Source organism: Sceloporus undulatus, chromosome 8, assembly GCF_019175285.1.
Source record: "Sceloporus undulatus isolate JIND9_A2432 ecotype Alabama chromosome 8, SceUnd_v1.1, whole genome shotgun sequence".
NCBI lineage: Eukaryota > Metazoa > Chordata > Lepidosauria > Squamata > Phrynosomatidae > Sceloporus > Sceloporus undulatus.
The window spans coordinates 10,076,377-10,096,855 of record NC_056529.1 but is presented as its reverse complement, the minus strand read 5'-3'; the positions used below and the strand labels follow the sequence as shown (position 1 = coordinate 10,096,855).

The window sequence follows — 20,479 nt, the reverse complement described above, 5'->3', positions numbered from 1 at the left end:
CTACTGGGAAGGCACAGCTAAAGAATGCAGTTCCTTCCAGTTGCTCTCTGTCTATGTGGTCCTCTGAAGAAGAACTATTGTTTAATGCCAAGCCAATTTACCCCAGTCAAGCCCCCTTGGGATCAGAATTTACTGCTTCCTCTGGTCCTTCAGGGAAACATCTGCATATTTCTCTAGTTTAGAAAAGGTGAGCTCTGATGTTTTATGCTTTAAACCTCTTTAAAATTGTTGGGGGGGAAGTAAAATTATAGCTACCTCGGCTCTGTTGGAATGAATCTCCAATGCTTCCTTATGGAACTGACTTCACCAGATGTATGAGACATACATCAATCTCAATTTAGATTATAAATCCAGGAATGTAACCCTGATGTACACTGAGAGCCACCTGCAATTAAGCCATATTTCTAGGCAGAAATGAGACACAGGTCTCTTGGAAAGACAATATCCTAATAATGTTTTCAGAACTAAGTTTAATTTATCTTTGTAAAGCTAGTGATACAAAGCATGAATAATAAAGTTTTTAAAACTCTAAACAGCTGCTGAATGAATGGACCAGTCAGGACCATGGCGCACTGGAACAATGGCAGAAGTAAATTTATTTCCTTTCCAATTACTCCATCTACCACCATCCCAGCTCCAATCTGTTCTTCATCATGGGAGAGAAGCTCATCCACATTTTATGGCTTCTTTGCCCTTCTTCTACTCCATGTAGTACAGGGATCCATTCTTCCTTTAACCCCTTCCTTTGCAGGTGGTCAATACCTGCATAAGCGTGCAAAATGGAGCGAACTTGCCCAACATTCAAAATATGCTTTGTGTTATAATATATAGACAATGAGGGGAAACATCTCTAGAGCAACTGAAATGATAATTTTTTTTAAATTCCTCCTTTCTAAAAATAGGATGGTATGGCAGAATTACCCTTTATCTAACAAACCGCAAGTCTGTTTGAGGGAGCGGGAGAAAGAAGCCTTTAGAAAGAGAACCTCTTAAAAAGCAAGTCTGATAATTCCAGCATGCCACCAAAAGAAAAATTTAAAAAAATGCATGAGTAGCTCTTCATTAATCATGTAATACCTGCCTCAAAAATATCTGAAACACTCAAAGCAATAAGATGCTTCCCAGTGGACTCCTTTTGATGCGGCTGTCTGTTTTGTTTTCTCTTTGAAAACATCAACTCAGTGATAAGCAAGAAGCCACAATCTGAAGGTACTATAATCACACACTACAACACACAAGATGCACTCAATATCTTTTAGAAGAAGAAGAAGAACTGACATATCATAAGGGACTATGAGCAACTCTGAAGAAGCACACCATGGTAATAAAGTCCAGGAAAACCCAGTTCTTATTCTATGCAAAATCTAAAGCTACCAAATACACATTTTTATACTTTTAGATGTGCCCCCTTCAAAAACAACCCAAGAGAATGCACAACACATCCTTCATTATTAATAAAGAAAACAGAAAAACAACAGCAATGAAGTATGAAAAACAAAGAGCAATATGGATTTTGCAAGAGAAGCCACAATATGTGTGCCTGTTTGTAAAACACACAATTGCCTATGTGTTGACAAGAAAGTTGTGAAAAGCCTGGATTTTTTTTTTGGGGGGGGGGGAGATATATAAAAATGGCAAAGATGCGGATGCTATATTTGTTAGTCCAGCTTTCCATGCTTTATTTTGAATTGATAAAAACTGTCTAATTAAACAATGGAAGTCATCAGCAGAGTTCTCTCTGTATGAAAAATAGCCTGACACCTACCTTACACTCACAACTAGGACTTGAACTCCAATAAATAAACAAATAATCAATATTACTTGTACCATCACAGTAACCTGCATTTCATGTTTCAGGAGGTGCTCTCCTGTTCAATATATCTTATAGGAATACCTATTGCAATGAAGTTTTCTGAGTTCCCAAAACCCGAATCTGACAAAGGACCATTATACAGCAAAAGCCCATCTGGAACTTCAGTGATAAACTCGAGGGACAGGGAACTCTCAAAACAAGGTCTGATGGGATGGAACCACGCATAGCCATTCCCATGGAAACTGTGTTTTGTCTGCTGGCAATCTGGTCCATGAAATGAAGCAGAACATTGACATCTGAAACAAATATAAATGAGAAAGAGCGAGAGAGAAAGAGGGAAAGGAAGGGAGAGAGAAACTGTGGTAACAATATATGCTTCTTATTTTAGTTTTGCCATCATCATCATCAGGCACCATCTATATTTGTGTTGTTATATATCTCACATTATGGCCCAGTTTGCATTTTAAAGTGCAAGAATTTGTTGCTGTTTTGGTGCAGGGGCTTGTTCAGGGCCACCACACCAAGAGAGATTCGGGGATCATTAAGATGGAACAAAGACATTGGTATAAAATATTCACTGGTGTTTTACAGATGCAGAAAATGTTTTATAGCAAACAAAGCTTTTCTCCTTTACTATCATGGCAGGCCTGCAAAACCATGGGAAAGTGCGCTAGAAGCCACCATGTCTTCTATGAGTATGTGTAAACCTTTCCATTGTGAGACAAGGCCAAAAGGATTACTGTAAGCAAATATCCCATCCTTTCTACACAATAGAAGCTTGTGTGAATTTTCCCTCCCTTCTAGCAGCTCTGGAAATAGTAAAGCAAAGCATCAGACTCCCTGCTACCTTTCGTGCCTAGGTTCTCATAGGAAAATCTGTGCTCTCGTTTTCTTATCTTATCTAATGCACTAGTAAAGTAAACCGCTCAATAAGGCCTAGATACATTGTCCGTTCTAAGTGGAGTAATGGTCTGTTGCCCCATTTCTGGTTGTTCACAGAGCAGTTGTCCATGACAACTATCTCGGTAACAGGAATGCATTCACTACGCTAGGAATTCAGACTTACAAGGAAAAGGGAATCATGTTGATCACCTTTTCATGGCTCCTCCTGCTGTTGAAAATAGCCAAAACAAGAGGACATATGTGGACTTCCACATGCTTTTGGACTTCAGTTCCTAAAATCTCTTACCACTGGCTAAATAGGCTACAGGGAATGGGATGTGCAAACCAAAAGTATCTGGAGAGCTGCAGTTGTCCACCCCTGAGTTAAACAAACCAGGAAGCTTCCATCCTTGTTGCTCTCCTAACATACCAGAATCACAAGCCAAAAAACAAATACCAGTTTTGGATTCTGGCTTGTTATGAAAGCAACAAGCCAGAGATCCTGGATCAGATAAATCACAAACAAAACTACAGATGGAGGTTCCCAGTTTGTTTATCTACGCTGCTGGCAGGAGGAGTCAAGTGGAAGCTGTCCAAAAGTTTGCACTGGCACACTTGCTTGTTCCTGATTAAGTCTGAATTATAACAAATTTGGGCTTACTGCTATGCCCAAATCAATCGTATGTTTTACTAATTTATGTACTTTATGGTTTCAATCATTTGGGGAACTGCATAGAGAACTTCAGGCACTGGCTGGTACAAAATTACAGATAAAAATACATAAGATGAAATAAAACAGGCTAAGTAGTGGCCCAAGGAGTTAAAATCTAAAAACACAAGAAAGAAAACAGAAGAAAAAGAGGGAAGCAGAGGCAAGGTCTGACACAATGGTATGCTGGATCTCCCAAAATGTCCACAATTGAAAATGGTATTTTGTCAAACACGACACTATAGAGAAGTGGAGGAAAGATACTAAGAGGAAAACCTTGCAAAACATATAGTCTTTCTTACCTGTAACCACTGAACATGTCAATGCAAGTCCCTCCATTGAAACATGGGCTGTGAGAGTAGGAGTTGCATGACCGATGAATTCTCTCTCTAGCTGCACAGGTACAGACAGCACTGACACTGGTGGTTAAGGAGACAAGTGACACACTTCCAGTGTCCATCACGGTGGGGGTGTCACTCATTGTGATATAGTTTGTGCAGCCACTGCTTCCACTGCAGTCTGCCCTATGGCATTCATCCACATCAATTTGAGAAACATTCACCCCTAAAGCCAACTGGATCTAAAGGGGAAAGGTAGTTTGGAAAACAGGCCATGAGTTCCTGAACAAGCCAGCTTGCAAATTTCCAGTGTATAAGCTCATGTACAAACTCATAAATGTGGCAAACACTATATGCATTTTATGTCCTTTCGACTATAATTATTCTGTCCACAACTGTGGCAAAGCACATGCTTTGCATGCAAAAATTCCAGCTTCTTTGGCATCTCTAGTGGCTTTACCACATGAGCCCCATTCTCACTGTGCAATCGTGCACAGCGAGAATTATACCTGTTTGTATTCACCATATGTCTTCACAACTGCACAACTGCCACCATGGCACACTCTTTCTGACTCCCTCTTAACCCCATTTCTTTTTGCCCTACCCAGCAAGCATTCCAGGTTTTTAAATTTTATTTTAATTTATTTTTATTTTCATTGTTTTGCCCAATTCCAGAGATCTGCTATTGCAATTTCAGGATTTGCTTGTTTTTTAAGTAAAGATAATCAGGATGGTTGGGAATAGCATAGAGGAAGAGTGACAGGGGGACAGGGGGGACACTGAGACCACATGACTGCCAATAATGCAACTCCCCCAGCAGCAACATTTCACACTTGGGGAGCTCATTGACATGTTTTCCTTGTCAATGAAAAAGGCACTAACCCCTCTTGGGGGATCTAGCAGCTACGGGTCAAAAGCAACGTTGTGTGATAGGAATCACGAAGGCCGTTTTTTTTCTGGGTCTAATTGCAGTTTAAAAGTTGTGCGTACTAATCTTCTAGGTAAAATGACCAAACAGAAGGTGATCAGAAAGAGATCATGCAGAGCTACTGTCTATCAGAGCACTACAAATCAGAATGAAGAGACAAATAACCTAGACTAGAATGAAGTAGTTTTATGCTTTAAAACAGGGCTGAAGGTGGATAGATTTCTGGATACTTTGAAGTAGATTGACACTGCTTTTTGACTCCTAATTGCTTTAAGATTGGTAATAACAAAACGACTCTCCTTATTTATGTGCAAGGAATGGGAGTTGAATTCAGTTCAATTCTGGTACTTAAGACATATTCCTCTATTCCACCTGGTAGATCTTAGGCAAGCATCTGCTCTGAAATTATGTTTGTGCAACCCACAAACTTCTCACCCTCTAACAATCCACTGACTTCCTAAATTATCTCTCTGGAGCCAGTTATTGTGTCTTACACAGTGTGAGTATATGCACACAGTCAGCTTTATAGCAGCAAAATTTCAGGCTCACCTTGTTTTTAAAGGCAGCCATCTGCCCTTGCAGTTTTTCTGGCCTGTAATAGAATGAACCGTTCTGAACTGCAAATCTCAGATCTGTCTCCCTCCCTTCGATATTTGACACACTGAAAACAATGACATCCTCAGGGTGGACTGAAAAGATTCCTGCCAGAAGGTCTTTGAATTTGTCATGCCTGCTTTCTTCTGGCTCGTCTTTCTTTATGAACTCTTCTGCGGTCATGTCTGATCCGAAAGGGCAATTTGAAAAGAAAAATTGTGTTATTGTGTGCATGTCTCAGAAAAATTATTTACTACTTTATACACTGAAAGCATTTTAATCTCCTCTCTTTGGAGGAGCTCAAAATAGCACACAGTGCCCACATCCCAACCCCTATTTTATCTTCACAATAACATGATGTAGAAGGGACTGAGAGACAGCAATTACCATGCAGTTGCAGAGTGAGTTGAGATTTATAATTCTCATCTGCTTCTCATTGGTTACAGGCTAACAGTATAACACAAAGATGGGAAAAGTGTGGTCTATGGGGCACTTAAAGCTTCCAACCCCCTTTTTGTAGACCTACCAGTCCTTCTAAGACACTTTTGATGATCCAGATGCCCTATTTAGATTTTTTAGGTGAAATACCTGTCAAATGGTACTACCACAAAACATTCAAACCTGCAATGGCATAGGCTCGCTTCCCACCATATGCAGCAACTCCAAACACCCAAATGCCAGAAAGGAAAAGCAGAAACTAAAACTGAAACTATAAGTGATAACAGATCACATATTGGTTGGCCTGCTGGGGATGGGGAGTACTGGGCAAAACTTTGCCCTATCTCTGATGCAGTTGCTCCTCACACTGCAATGGTGCTCATGCTGACTCCTACTGCAACCTGGCTGAAGTGTCTTTCACGTATCATGCAATGGCAAACCCAATGCTGCCACCATGATACATTCAATAGCCATCATAAGGAATCACAGGCTGGTTTCAACTTCAGATTATAGAAGCTAAAATTTCAAACAGCAAATACAAACAGAATGTGTTATTGTTATTGTTGTTGTAAAAAAAGCTAGCACTTTTTGAAAATTTCACAGTTGCCAATGTGGTGGCAAAATATGAACACATTTGCTTTTCTTTGAATTTTGAATTTGTTTTGGATTTAAAGACATTGTGTGTGTACATCTATATCTTCTAGTCAACTGTAGACCTATGACAACCCCATTAATTTTGTAGGGCTCTCTTAAATAAGGAATACTCAGAGGTGGTTTTGCCAATTCCTTCCTCTGAAATGTATTAGCCTATAGAGCTTGGTATTCATTGACAGTCTCCCATCCAAGTGCTATCCAGGGCTGACCCTGCTTAGCTTCCAAGAGCAGGTGAGAGTTGGTGTCTTTAAGATACTTAGGCCTATTAAAGGGGATTGCAAGTAGGGTTTCCAGCAGTGAGGGTTACAATCTATTTCTCCCTCTCTCTCTATCCCACATACATACATACCTTATTTCTGCAGAAATGCTATTTGATGCTAGTGCTCTGTGATTTGCCCCCAATTGTTATGTACATAAAATGTATAAACCAATGTGCCCAGGTTGATGTCCATCTGATGGTACTGAACTACAGCTCTTAACACATATTGACAACTGGCATCATGTTTCAGGCTGATAGGAGTTGTAGTCCAAAACACATAGTGGGCATACAGTTAAAGAATCTTGTCATAAAAGCCTCATATAGTACAAATACTGGGCCGAATGCAACTGAGGAAGTAAGTCTGAAGTCTATGAAAGCTCATGCTGCCAATTTCTTTCTTTACTTGGTCTCAAAGATGCTACAAGATTTCTCTACATACAAATACCGTGAAATCAAAGGGTGGGCAGAAAAAGAACAAGAAAAGGATGTAATTTAGAGGACTAAATTGAAGTCAACATTAAAATAGACCTGCTGAATCAACAAGGTCTGCATTCAGCAACTGATTCAATAGGTCTACCCTATTTTGGACTAGCAATCTGATTTAAGCTATAGAAAAGTACTGCTAACATCATGATTTATCAAAACCAATAGCAAAATAAGCATTACTCTAGTAGAGATTGGTATCCTGACATGAGCAAGATGTATTAGTACAGTAGTAAGCAAGGCAAATGAAACTAACCTGCCAGACGCAGAGTTGCTGAGTTCCGAATGGCTTCATTCTGAAGCTGTTTGACATGTATTTCTACCGTTGCTATAACATCTGGCCAAATTCCATCTGACACTCTGATTTTTAACTCATATGTTCCCTGAGGAGCATTATCCACCATGATCAATGAGCCAGTCCTTTGATTCACTCTGAAAGATCTAGAAACACAACACAGCATATCCAAAACAGACATTGATTTTTTGAAAAAATCTGCATGAGCAAGCCATTTCATCCTCAAAGGACATTCCTATCACACCAGCCAAGTTTGTTTATATTAACATCTCAGGATATATTTTTTTTTCAGCTGCAACGTTCAATTCTTATTAACACGGAAAGGAAAAGAGATTCTCTGTCCATCCCAATTTGTTTCTAGCATCCTAAGACTTTCTAAAGGACTGCTTTTCATGTATATGTCTTCTCCCAACAAAGATAATTGTATGACAACTTTACATGCCAACATAAAAGCCACATGGGTTTTACAGGAATGATCCACAAAGACCTGGTCTCCTGCTTTCCTCATTGTTGTCAGTCAACATAAACTAATTCTCCATTATCTGCAGCATAACCACCTTGAACAAGACATTTCTAGTTGCTTAAAGTAATACTAATTCTGCAACACTGGTGGGCAAATTGTGGTCCCGCATAGGTTGCTGGACTTATCTTTCACCATTCCTCATATTTGCCTATTTCTTCTACAGCTGATGCAAGATACCCTCCAGCAACTCCTACTCTAAATGTTTATTCTGCAATTTTATGCTGCTAAAGGTGTGCAATTATACTAATGTCACAAGGCTATTATAAAAGCCAGTATGATGTAGAATTTGAGTTTCGGACTAGGACTCCAGGAAACCAAGGTTAAGATCTCCACTTGGCCATGGAAACCCACTGGTTGACCTTGGACAAGTCAAACTCTCTCAGGGGTCATTCACACTTATTTTTTTGAACAAAGAAATTCGTATCTCCACGCTGATTCAGAACCGATTCAGAATCGGTTCAGTCTTCCCACGTTTACCACAACTGAATCTCTCCGTGCCACTTTAACCCTGTTGTCGTTCACATTTGCCACTGTATCGATTTAAAATGGAGATGCCTCTATTTCTTAGAACGATGTAGAGCGATCCAAATCGATTTGGTAGCATGGTCACCAAATATGTAGATCATTGCAGCTCTTTAAAAAAGAACTGCTAAGAGGTCCAGTGACAAATGCACTGGTTTAAGTGGCCTCACCTGGAATACTGTGTCCAGTTCTGGGCATCACAGTCCAAGAAGGATGTTGAGAAGCTGGAGCATGTCCAGAGGAGGGTGACAAAAATTTGGTGAAGGGTATTGAAATCATGCCCTATGAGGAGAGACTTAGGGAGCTGAGGATGTTTAGCCTAGAGAAGAGACGGTTAAGAGGTGATATGATAGCCTTAAATATTTGAATGGGTGTCATATTGAGGATGGAGCTAGCTGTTTTCTGCTGCTCCAGAGAATAGGACCCAGAGCAATGGATTCAAACTGGAGGAAAAGAGATTCCACCTCAACATTAGGAAAAACTTCCTGACAGTAAGAGCTGTTTGATAGTGGAATATATAATCTTGGAGTGTGGTGGAGTCTCCTTCTTTGAAGGGTTTTAAGAAGAGGCTGAATGGCCATCTGTTGGGGTACTGTGATTGTGTATTCCTCCATGACAAGGGGTTAGACTTGAGGGGTTGGTCTCAACTTTACGATTCTATGATCCTTGCAAACCAACTGAACAACAGGAACAACACATGAAACAAAATGTAGGGTTCTGGCTCCAACTCTGTAATTTTTCTCTCTTGTGTGATTTCCCCCCATATCTTTTACATGATGAAGAAGCCAGTGGAGCTTCAAAAGCTTGCATGGCAGATTTTAATGTATTTTGGTTGGCCTATAAAGCTATTGCTCTTTTGTGGATTTAGGATTTTGTTTTATTAATCAGAAGCTATTGTTCCTGATGATCTGTGCTACTTTGTTTGGAAGCAAGAGGTATACTGGAAGCAAGATTAAGGAGAAGCAATAGAACAGGCTTGAAAACTCTGATTATGTGGGCAGCGGCTTGATGCCAGAAGACAACAAATTTAAAGACTTGAGAACAAGCACTGGGACAACAAAGGAGTCACAAAACACGAACTAGGATTTCTAAGGAGGCACATTTGTCATTCACACATTGAGTTTACTCAGTTTAAACATTCTGGTTTCCAGAGAGATCAGGTTTGATCTGGGTCCTTGAACAGGTTAAGCCTGAACTCTCCTTGGAAGCCAAGATGATTAAACTGAGGCTGTTGTACTTTGGCCATATCTAGAGAAGACATGACTTATTAGAAAAGACAATAATACTAGGAAAGGTAGAAGGTAGAAGAAAGAGAGGAAGACCACACAGACTTAATTAGGAGGTCATTGGCCTGAATTTAGAAGACCTAAGCAGAGAAATGGAAGCTAGTGGGTTCTGGAGATGTCTCATACACAGGGTCTCCATGAGTCAAGGTCTACTCAAGGGTAGCTAAGAACCAGTAACAAACATTGCGTTCTCCACTTTGACACATACATGACTGATGGGCTAAATATAAAGTTGATACAGAATGGTGTCTTTTATCAGTCTTGCTTCACACCTTTTGCATTGGAGGATGTGATATTTAGCCAGAGTGACAACAGCAGGATAGCACCAGAAAAATGACTGATTATTACAATGTAACTTCCAATAAATGCAAAATACTAGTTTAAAAGAGACTGCCATCTCTGTACCAAACAACGATCCTAGCTTTATGCATATAAAATACAGAACAAAGCATAAGAAAATAATTACAAAAGTATAAATATTAAATATTACTCCACTTGACACAAATACAATCCTCACTTGTGCATTTTTCCTTCAGAGACAAATGTTTTATTGTCCCAGTCATCCTGATCGGGTGCAAACACTTCCCCAAGCGCTATTGTTGACCATTTTCCTGTTGAAATAAATTATAATAAATCTGCATTAATTTCCCGCTTTTCCAAAGAGCTTTATATGCCATAGCATTTATTGCTGCATTCATCATTTTTATTACCATTTGGCTTTCACAAAGGTTATGATCCAAGACATTTCAAGTAATGCAGTAGCAAATACGCTGATCTTTCATAGAAGTACAGCTGGGAAGCTAGACCACAAATATTACACATGTAGAATCGTATACACTCTGGTCTCAAATAAAATAAATCATGATTACTATGCCAAGCTAACCCCAAATTCTGATATAAATAAAACTGACTTCTTCAGCCTGGATGCACTATCAAGGATAAGAACAACTGTCAGAAGAATATGATGACATTACAAGTTTTTACTGTAGATACAACTATAGTCAACCCAGTACCTACCTCTGTGTAGGTAAACATAAATTATCTTATGTCCAGCTTCATGGCTGTTATCGTTTTCATCTCCAATAGTTATGGCCAAGATGTTTGTAGAGCTCATGGGTGGACTTCCGCTATCAGTTATAACAATGGGTATATGGAACATTTTCTGCTGCTCTCTGTCAAAAGACCTCAGAGCAGTAATTGTCGCTGTATTATTTCCATTGTCAGTAAGAGAGAAATCCAAAGTGTCCTGATACTCTAACGGCAAGGAAAACATAAAGGGTGGCCCATTTTCAGCGCTGTCGGGATCAAAAGCCCAAAGCAGATTAGATGTAGGATTCATATAAACCAGCTGAGGTCCTGGTGTATTTTCCCAGACCACTGGTGTGTATGGTGCCTCAAACCTTGGTCCATTATCATTGACATCCAGCAAGTCAATCAATATTGTAACGCTTCCTGTTCGGGCAGGAAGACCTTGATCAGACGCCTGTATGATTAAGCCATATTCTTCAATGACTTCTCTATCCAAGGCTTTTGACACAGTCACATGCCCATCTTGGTCTACTGCAAATTGTCCAGCGGGATCTGAATCCAACTGGATAGAATATTCAATGTCTCCATTCAAATTGGAATCCTCATCTGTGGCTGTCACCGTGATGATGGTGGTACCCACAGGTGTGTTTTCAAAGAAAGAGCTCAGCTGAACAAACTGAGAATTGAAAACAGGCGTATGGTCATTACAGTCTTCCACTTCAATTAAACAGAAGGCAATGCTAGAAAAATCCAGGTCTTGTACTTTGAGAGTAAGGTTAAACCATCTTTCGTGGATCTGCTCATAATCCAGGGTCTTCTTCAGCCTAATAGAAGCACGCTGATCTTCTTTATGGTTTTCGATGTAAAAGTTGTGTTCAGGATCCCCTCCAATAATGCTGAAAGTTAAAAGTGCATTTTCTCCATTGTCTCCATCCATGGCTGATACTTCTAGAACTTCTGAGTTGATAGTGCTAGTTTCAGGGATTACAACATGCCAAATCTCCTGTGTGAAACTAGGGATATGATCATTTATGTCTGCAATCCTGACGGTGGCAGTACCTGTTCCTGTCAGTCCTCCCCCATCTTTTGCTTCAATTACAAGGAAATATCTGTCTGATGTCTCTCTGTCCAACATCCCTCCTGCCACATAGATGTTGCCTGTGGTGGGACTGATTTTGAACAAATCCATTTCAAAATCATTTTTTACATTCTCAATTATTTGGTATGTCAAAATTGCATTCAGACCGACATTTGTGTCATCCAAGTCTACTGCTGTCATCTCCATAACGAATGTGTCATCAAGAGAATTTTCAAAGACACTCCCATTACAGTCATTGGGCATACAGGGGAACACTGGAGCATTATCATTTATATCCCAGATGTTTATAATCACATCTGCAAATCCAGTAAGTCCTTCTCCCCCTTCATCGGTAGCCAGCACAACAAATCTCCAAAGGGCTCGCTCTTCTCTGTCTAATATCTTCTGGGAATAAATGCTGCCAGTGTTCTCATCTATTGCAAAAACATCATCTGCACCATGCCCATGTATGGAATATCTTATATCACCTCCATCCAGGCCACTATCAGGATCATTTGCCACAACCTAAAGAGATTGAAGTTAAAAAATGAATAGCTCTAATAAATGTCATCATCATATACCAATTTGCAAGATATAACCAGCTAGTGCTTGTTCACTTACTGGAGTGATGAAAAACGCCCGCAGTAGCAGAGTGGCAACAATTACAAACCACATGCTTTGGACTGCAGTCCCTAACCCCACTATAAACTTATTTATGCATCTCTTCCATCGCCTTGTTTCTTCTGACAAGCAAACAAGCATTCCTCTGTGTCCCACACATGGAAGGCTTTGCCAGCATGGACCTGAGATCCATTTTAATACTGCTGTACCACAACATGGAATCTCTGATCTTAAGGGATAAGTAACAAGGGGCAATATGCAAGCCAAGCTATTACAAAGACTGATAGGAGGTACTGAATCCTTGTGGGACATAGATAAGGAGGGCTGTGACAAACTGGCCCTGACCATGCTAGATTGTGCTAGCTATTATTTAGATGAGCATACCCAAATATACCTGAAGAACAAAGACTGGAAGCCCATCCAGTTCCTCAATCACACTTCCATAATATTCATTGAGAGCAAAAACAGGAGCTTCATCATTTTTATTCACAATGTTGATGATGACCACCGCATAATCCTCCCATTTCCCATCAGAGGCCAACAAATTAAGTTCATACAGCTGGACTTCTTCATAATCCAATGGCCGTGCAATGAAGATAATTCCCATCTCTGGTTCAACATCAAACACTCCTCCAGTGTTTCCAGCTGTAATTTGGTACCTTAACTTTGCATTTGTTCCTAAAAATGGAGGAGGGGAGGTAAAAGGTATTTCACACAAGACTAACATTATTAGTTCTTATAATGAATACTCCTGGCATTCAGAAGCAAATCACTTATTGTAGAAAAGGAGATCTAATAATTATAAGTAATCACAATTGTGCAGTATTCATAATTATTTACATGGATTCCAGCAAAGAATTTCTATCCTTATTAGATAGCTGCCTACATTATTAAAAACTTATCAAACAATTAGGTGGTACTGTGTGTTTGCTGTCACTGTGCTGCATCTTTTAAAGCAGTGGCTTTTGATCATTGTGTCACATTAACACGAACTGCAGTAGTAGCATCATCGCAACGATTTTAACCCTTTTCCCCTCAACCTTCATTCCACTAAAAATCCACAAACATCCAAAGCTGCTATTAGCCACATAAAAGAAACTGTAGAAGAGTTAAATCTTAAACTTCTAGTATTTGATAGGAACCTGCATCAAATCTCTTTGGGGGGATTACACCTTCCCTTCCTCCAGCTGCAGTTCACATCTCAGCTGCCCTTTGCCGTGCACAGCTGCTGCCAGAAATAGGATTTCAGTTGCCAAAGAATTATTTTTGTCCTTCTCCTTGCAAGCACAGAGAAAAACATGCTCCCACCATCCTCAACCCAGGCACTATTACCACACACAGAGAGAGACATGCTGGAGGTATCCCTCGTGATGTATTCAAGTCTTTTACTCCAAGTCTCAAGTCAGGTCTCCTGTCTCTGTCTTCCAAGTCTCAAGTGGAGTCTCAAATCCTTGCAAGATACTTAGAAGTCAAGTCTCAAGCCACGTCTCAAATATGAGAGCCAACTTTTAACAGAAAAAAGGCTCAATTTCTCAGGAGGAACAGCAATGAGCTTGAGGACTGTTTGGCAGCCTGTCCCTGCTGTATGTTGGAAGAGCCTTCTAAAGCTTTCCAAAAGCTTTAGAAGGATCCTTCCACCTCAAGCCCACTGCCTCATGCATTTGTTGTTCCCCTCTGAGAAATGCATCCTGTACACTTGGGGTAGGTCTTGCCTGCTGCTTGAAGCAAATGGCACTAGCCAGTTGTTCACTAAAAATATACAAGTCACAAGTTGAGTCAAGTCAGTATCATTTATTGTTGCGTCGAGTCCAAGTTGTGTTGCTGAAGTGAATTAAATCTGACTTGAGTGCCATTAATTGAGGAGTTTTTAGGGGAACAGACTACAGAATTCCAAATTCCAGGATACCATAGGATGGAGCTGTTGCAGTTAAAATGGCATCAAACTGCTATAATTGTGTCATGTGTACATATCCCCAAACTGTGCTCACAGCACGGCCTGCCATAAATAGTTATTTGCCATAAGCCCTCATGCACCCCTTTCTGAAGCAAACAGTTACAACCTGTCAACCTCAAGACATGACTAGAGAGAAGCCTTTAAGATATAGAGAAGCCTTTAAATAAATAGAGACAGATAAAAGAGCTATTTTTCTACTAAAATATGGCCTCCACACTCCTGAAAAATTAACTCATTAATATTTCAGGTGCTACTACTATAAATTCTGAAGGGTTTACCTTCGTCTTCATCATTAGCACTGACAGTAATGACAGTCGATCCCACATCCTGGTCTTCATCCACATTGACTTCATAGACACTCTTGGTAAAGGAAGGCTTGTTGTCGTTCACATCACTGATAAAAACTCGCACGTAGGCTGTGTCTAGAGAGACGGGGAACAAGAGATTAAAATACTTGGCTGTGCCACTTCTGTCAGCTACAATTCCTTAAACTGTCTAGCTGCACATTAAATGAAGACGAATAGCACAGACAATACAGAAATGAACCCTTAGGGTTGTGGGACAATTTATAATACCAACATTACTCAAAAAAGCACTTGGATATCAAATGAATGCCACATTCAATTTGTTTAAGCAGATAACATGTGAAGAACTGATGTCTAATATGGCAATTGTACGGTTTTGTCACAACTTTCCTACCCTCAAGCCTAGAGGACCCAATTTTAACTCCTTCTTTTAGAACACTGCTAAAGCCCCTTGATAATCAGATTTTCAATGGATGCCTTGACCATTTGTGTCATTGTGTTCTATTGCTGGCTATGACAGCAAGGACCATATAGTATGCAGTGGTATGAGCAGCTTGTCCATAAACTGGCTATGCAATTATCTGAGTCTTACACCAACGGGGTATAGAGAGACCACATGGAGTAGTGATTAGAGCAGGGATGGGGAGACTATGGCCCTTGGGCTGCATGTAGACCCTACCCTAAAGCCCCTTCAATGCCCTACAAAGTCCCCAAATCATTAAAGACATTCATTTATCCACTGATATTCGAATAAATCTTCATCCAAAAAACAACCAAAATGACTCAAAACCAGACACAAACGCAATGGTTTACTTCTCCTAGTCCCAGAGTCAAGACTCTACAAACAACAAAGTAAAAAAGAAGTGCCAAAATGGCAGCCAAAAGTGATGTGATATCCCTTTTAACAAACCCTGAGTATGACAGAGTGGTCTGGCAGTGGGGAGGGGATTCACCCCCTCCAGATCAGACTAGAGCCCCCAGACAGGCTGCTCTTGTTGTTGTTGTTGTTGTTGTTGTGTGTTGTTATATGTTTCTAACTTATGGTGACCCTAAGGCAAAGCTATCGTGGGATTTTGTTTAGAGGGGCTTTGCCTCTGAGGCTGAGAAAGCATGAGGGCCTAAGGATACCCAGTTTGTTTCCTTGGTAGAACGGGGATTTGAACATTGATCTCCCAGAGGCCTTGTCCAATACTCAAACCCCTGCACCATGCAAGCATCAAGAAGACTGAAGGTCCACCACTACTTACTTTCAACATTACATCAATTACATCATATGCCTACAGACCATTATCTGCTGCTGAATGTAACAAACCTAGTTCTTTCCATTTCTGAGCAACAGATCTTGTACTTCAGGGATGGGGAAAATGCAGTGCAGTGACATGTGTCCATTTTGTTCCTAAGGTAAGTTTTGCTGTTTAGGGACAGATCACTCACCCTGAAAACATTTTTGTTGGGTGGAAAATGAAATTCCCCACTTATGCATTTTGCCCCATTTTTTGCCCCCTCCAAGTCAAGAAAGATTGTTTGCAAATAGGATGCATATCTGAAGTTGATCCCTAGGTTAAAACAGTCCAGGGGGACATGAAAGTGTATTTAAATTGCACTCTGTATTCCCTAGAGGGCATGGGGGAACATTTTGAGGGGGGGATGCAAAAAAAGATTTTTAAATTCAGGAAGGCATGGGAGGTGCCTCTAAGGGGGAAGCAAGTGCTGCCCTCCCCAATCATCATCCCTGTTATAACTGGTTAACTGAAAGGTCTTTTTTTTAACAAGACAAGCAATTTTTTAAAAATTAGACTATATTACTGGTTTTGCCCTTTGTCCTCTCACCAGAATTTGGCTGCCCATGCTTTCCAGGACGAGCCGATTCTGAGCCATCTGTTGATTTAACTTCCAAGAGATATGATGCTTTCTTTTCCCTATCAAACACAGAGGTAGTATAGATTGAACCTGTTTTTGAGTCCAAACGGAAAAATGTATAGTCCCCGCTGCGATCGAGTAGCAGAGAATAAGTGATCTGAAAGATGGAGAGAGAGCTACAATGAAAACCAGTTTATTTTTGTCTTTGTGATGGACAGGTCTCAAAGCAATATTTAGCTAGCAGAGTACACATACATGAATTTCTGTATACAAGAATTGTTCTGAATTCTTTGTACAAAAAAAAACAACCTAAGGAAGGCAGACATGGTATCTCGTGCTCTTAGCCAGAATGTCACAAAGAATTGTACTGATCACAAATTATGATCTAAACTGATGTCCATTACTACCACCACAAACGGTTCAAGACAGATCTTGTCATTGGCAGTTCAGCAGATCCAGTCTCAGAGTTGCTCTAATGATGCTCAAGTTAATGGGCTTTCAAAATCACTTCATATTTTTAGATGTGGTCATGAAAAAGTATAATGCGTGAGCATAAAACACATGTACACTACAAGTTGAGGAGCAGTGACTGCATATAGTTCCCTGCAGAGTGTTCAATGGGTGAGAAAACATATGCAGGGTTGCTCCTTCTAAAGGCTTCCAGTATTGTCAAGTATGGAAACAACATTATTAAAGTTGAAACCTACCTCACCATTTTGGCCAAGGTCTAGGTCGGTGGCAGAAACTTGAAAAACTGGAGTTCCAACCTCAGTTCCTTCAGTTACCGAAGCTTCATAAATGGACGAGGTAAAGAAAGGGACATTGTCGTTGACATCTAAAATGTGTTTAAAATTCAGAAAATCAGTTCCTGTGTTTCATAAGAAACCACAAAGGGCAGGCCGGCAGGAACACACAATCAAAGCACCTCCAACAGATGACCATCCAGCCTCTGTTTAAAAACCTCCAAAGAAGGAGATTCCACCAAACTCCCAGGGAGTGTGTTCCACAGTCATACTGTCAGGAAGTTCTTCCTATTTAACGTGCTTATTCTCAGAATATAGATACAGACAGATATAGGGGTCATGCAGACGGGGCAAAAGGAGCAGCCAGAAGTTGCTCCTGCCCTGATTAGTGCAGGACCACGGTAACCGCATGGTTACAGGCCCAATCTGGGCCACCACGATGATCCCAAACAGGATGCTGGCAAAAAGCTCTCCACGCAGCTTCCGGCCATTCTGGAGGCATGCATCACATTCCTGCCCAGCACTGGTAAGTCTGGCTCTTCATCTGAGGGTAGCTGCAGGGAACTCTGCTCTGAGAGTTGTGGCTGCAAGGGACTTTGCTCTTTGGCTGCTGGGAACTCAGCCCCTGTGCTGGCTGCTGGCTCTCCACTTGGTGCTCCTGCAGTCCTGGCATGTCCCCTGGGCTCTCAGACTCTCCAGAGTTTTCAGACTCGGAGGACATGTCATCACCATCCTAGTAGTGCTGGACCTATTCTCCAAGGTGGCACATTTTGTTCTTTGTTGGGCGTGCCTACTTCCAAGGAAACCTCCCACTTGTTTATACACAACATTTTATGGCTTCACTGTCTTCCATTGGGGATCACCTTGCATTGATTCTAGTGGAGTCTGCTCCAGGAACTGAACATCAAGCTCACCTGTAATCAGCCTACCACCCACAATCCAATAGTCAGACTGAGCAGACCAACATGACACTGGAGCAGTATCTCTGCTGTTACATCAACATGACACTGGAGCAGAATCTCTGCTGTGCCTGGCTCATGCTGCCTGATAACCTCAGACCTTGTTCAATTTAAAGATAATACTTTTGCATTTCCCTCTTGGACTGCCATTCGGATTGATTGACTGTGTTTGACTTGGACTGGCCTGAGTCTGCTGCTACATCATCCTTGCTGGCAAGCCACACATCCCTCAGGGATTCCTTCATGTTCTGCTGACTCCTGCACTCTCAACTGGGGGCCTAGTCTCAGAATGGCACCAAAACAAGACACCCTAGTTCCTTCCACAGCCTGCTAAATATCTTCCCATATATCCACCAGCCATGGGAAGATGCTCTGTACCTGAACAACCAGCTGTTATTGTGGCACCTGATTCTGAACTCAATACCAGGCACCACTGCAGCTAAACATCTGACAAGGTCCTATACAAGCAGAGGGTTTAGCTCTACAATGATAAAACTAAATTACAAAATATAGCTGATTTAACACAGAAATCTGACATTGTTCAGTAAAAGCCAGCCAAAAAAAAAATATTATCCAATAATGAAAATCTGATTAGTCTTCCAAAAGAAGCTCCATAATATAGCAATATCACCTCTTTAAAATATAGTGATTAACACAGCAAGATAGGCATTCTAGAATAGTTCAATTGGACACAAGGATGAAACAGGTATAACTAATGTGCTACTGTTTGGTGCACATTTTGCCCCAATGTTAAAAGAATATTACCCACCTGTCACATTAATATAGACAGTGGCAAATGAAGCAAGTGGCACTGCAGCAACATTCTGGGCTCGAATCCTTAACAAAAAATTCTTTGTGGTTTCATAATCCAAAGGTTCAGCTATGAGGATAGATGCAGAACCATCATCTCTGTTTGGGGTCAAGTAGAATCGGATTGGCATGTTGGTCTCTGGAACCAGCCCTTCTTCTAGATTATATGTTATGCGTGGGTCACCAAGAGGGGATGTTGCTTTGATTGTCTGTATGGTTCAAAATGTTTAGAGATTCAGAGGTAGTCCTTTGCACATACAAACAGACACAGAGACACACTAGGGGTAGACAGACATTCATGCACATTTGCACACACACAACTTAAAAAATAAAGTATGAGTAAAAACAGTTAAGAAATTTGTACTGTAGTTTTCAATCACTTCTAATATGATTGACAAACCTCTGCATCTTAAATCACAACACTATATATGCAGCGCTGTATGCACACCTGAAGTTCTGCACCTTATCATCAACCCAGAGTGCTCTCAAAATGTGTTGGACTACTTGCATGGGAGTACAGTAATGTAAGAACAGAAATACTAGTGGCTTTGCTACCACTACACCTTGAAGGCATTCAGTCACAAGGCTTTCAAAAAGAGGAGAAGGAGGAGCATGTCCTTCATCTTCACCAAATGAAAAACAGAGTAAGAAGCAATGGCTTTACACCAGGAGATAGTTTCAAGCTGCTGTTGCATGAATATATTCCTGTATATCTATGAATATACATGAATGTGTGAACAAAAATACACACACTAAACAAACAAAATATTTTTATTCCTATACTATGTTAAGCTGGTGGGTGGGGGGCAATGTCCACATGTAGATGTAAAGGGGGTCACAAGGGTAAAAAGTTTGAGAACCACTGCCCTGAAAGCATTCTTGATTATCCATTTACAAAAGCAGGTGAAGTGAGAATTAAGACTCACCAAGTTTCATATTAATGAAGAAGGAAAAATGAAACTTGGAGACACCATAGAAAAGGAGATCTGAGGTATTTTGCAGTGTCCTTTTCTCAGTATTTGGAAAATGAAAACAGCGCAATGGCTCAACAGCTGAAGCTGAAAAATTCTAATTGCTATTTGTTTTTAAGAAGCTTGCATCCCTGTCCCGTCCCCATTACAACTTACCACAATGGCTGTATCTCTTGTTGTATTTTCTGGAATGATTACTTCATAAGTGTCCTTTTCCCACTGAGGGGGTTGGTTTTTTGCACTGGTGATAGTAACTCTAAGTTCTACCTTACTGCTCCTGTTCCCTCCATCCATTGCTATGATTTCTTGCGTTATAAAGGATTTCTGCATAAAGAAGAAGAGGAGAAAGGTTGCATCAGCAAAATACAATGTGTGTGTTTTCTATGCTGATTTCAAACTTCATTAATATCAGATCTACCATGTTT

General features: G+C 40.6%; 2 protein-coding genes across 3 annotated transcripts in view; one reads left to right on the top strand and one right to left on the bottom strand.

The window, feature by feature from the left end:
* Nucleotides 1-20,479, top strand: part of DPY19L3 (dpy-19 like C-mannosyltransferase 3) — a 127,944-nt gene that overhangs the window by 50,232 nt on the left and 57,233 nt on the right. The window lies entirely within an intron of this gene.
* Nucleotides 1-20,479, bottom strand: part of LOC121914384 (neural-cadherin-like) — a 40,984-nt gene that overhangs the window by 7,082 nt on the left and 13,423 nt on the right. The window contains exons 3-14 of the mRNA XM_042437775.1: nucleotides 20,211-20,378; nucleotides 19,043-19,292; nucleotides 17,279-17,406; nucleotides 16,542-16,728; nucleotides 14,685-14,828; nucleotides 12,847-13,130; nucleotides 10,742-12,356; nucleotides 10,242-10,335; nucleotides 7,355-7,539; nucleotides 5,220-5,449; nucleotides 3,707-3,984; nucleotides 1,895-2,109 (exon numbers count right to left, since the gene is read on the bottom strand). Coding sequence (XP_042293709.1) covers nucleotides 1,895-2,109; nucleotides 3,707-3,984; nucleotides 5,220-5,449; nucleotides 7,355-7,539; nucleotides 10,242-10,335; nucleotides 10,742-12,356; nucleotides 12,847-13,130; nucleotides 14,685-14,828; nucleotides 16,542-16,728; nucleotides 17,279-17,406; nucleotides 19,043-19,292; nucleotides 20,211-20,378 — 3,778 coding nt within the window. The remainder of the gene's footprint in view (nucleotides 1-1,894; nucleotides 2,110-3,706; nucleotides 3,985-5,219; nucleotides 5,450-7,354; nucleotides 7,540-10,241; nucleotides 10,336-10,741; nucleotides 12,357-12,846; nucleotides 13,131-14,684; nucleotides 14,829-16,541; nucleotides 16,729-17,278; nucleotides 17,407-19,042; nucleotides 19,293-20,210; nucleotides 20,379-20,479) is intronic.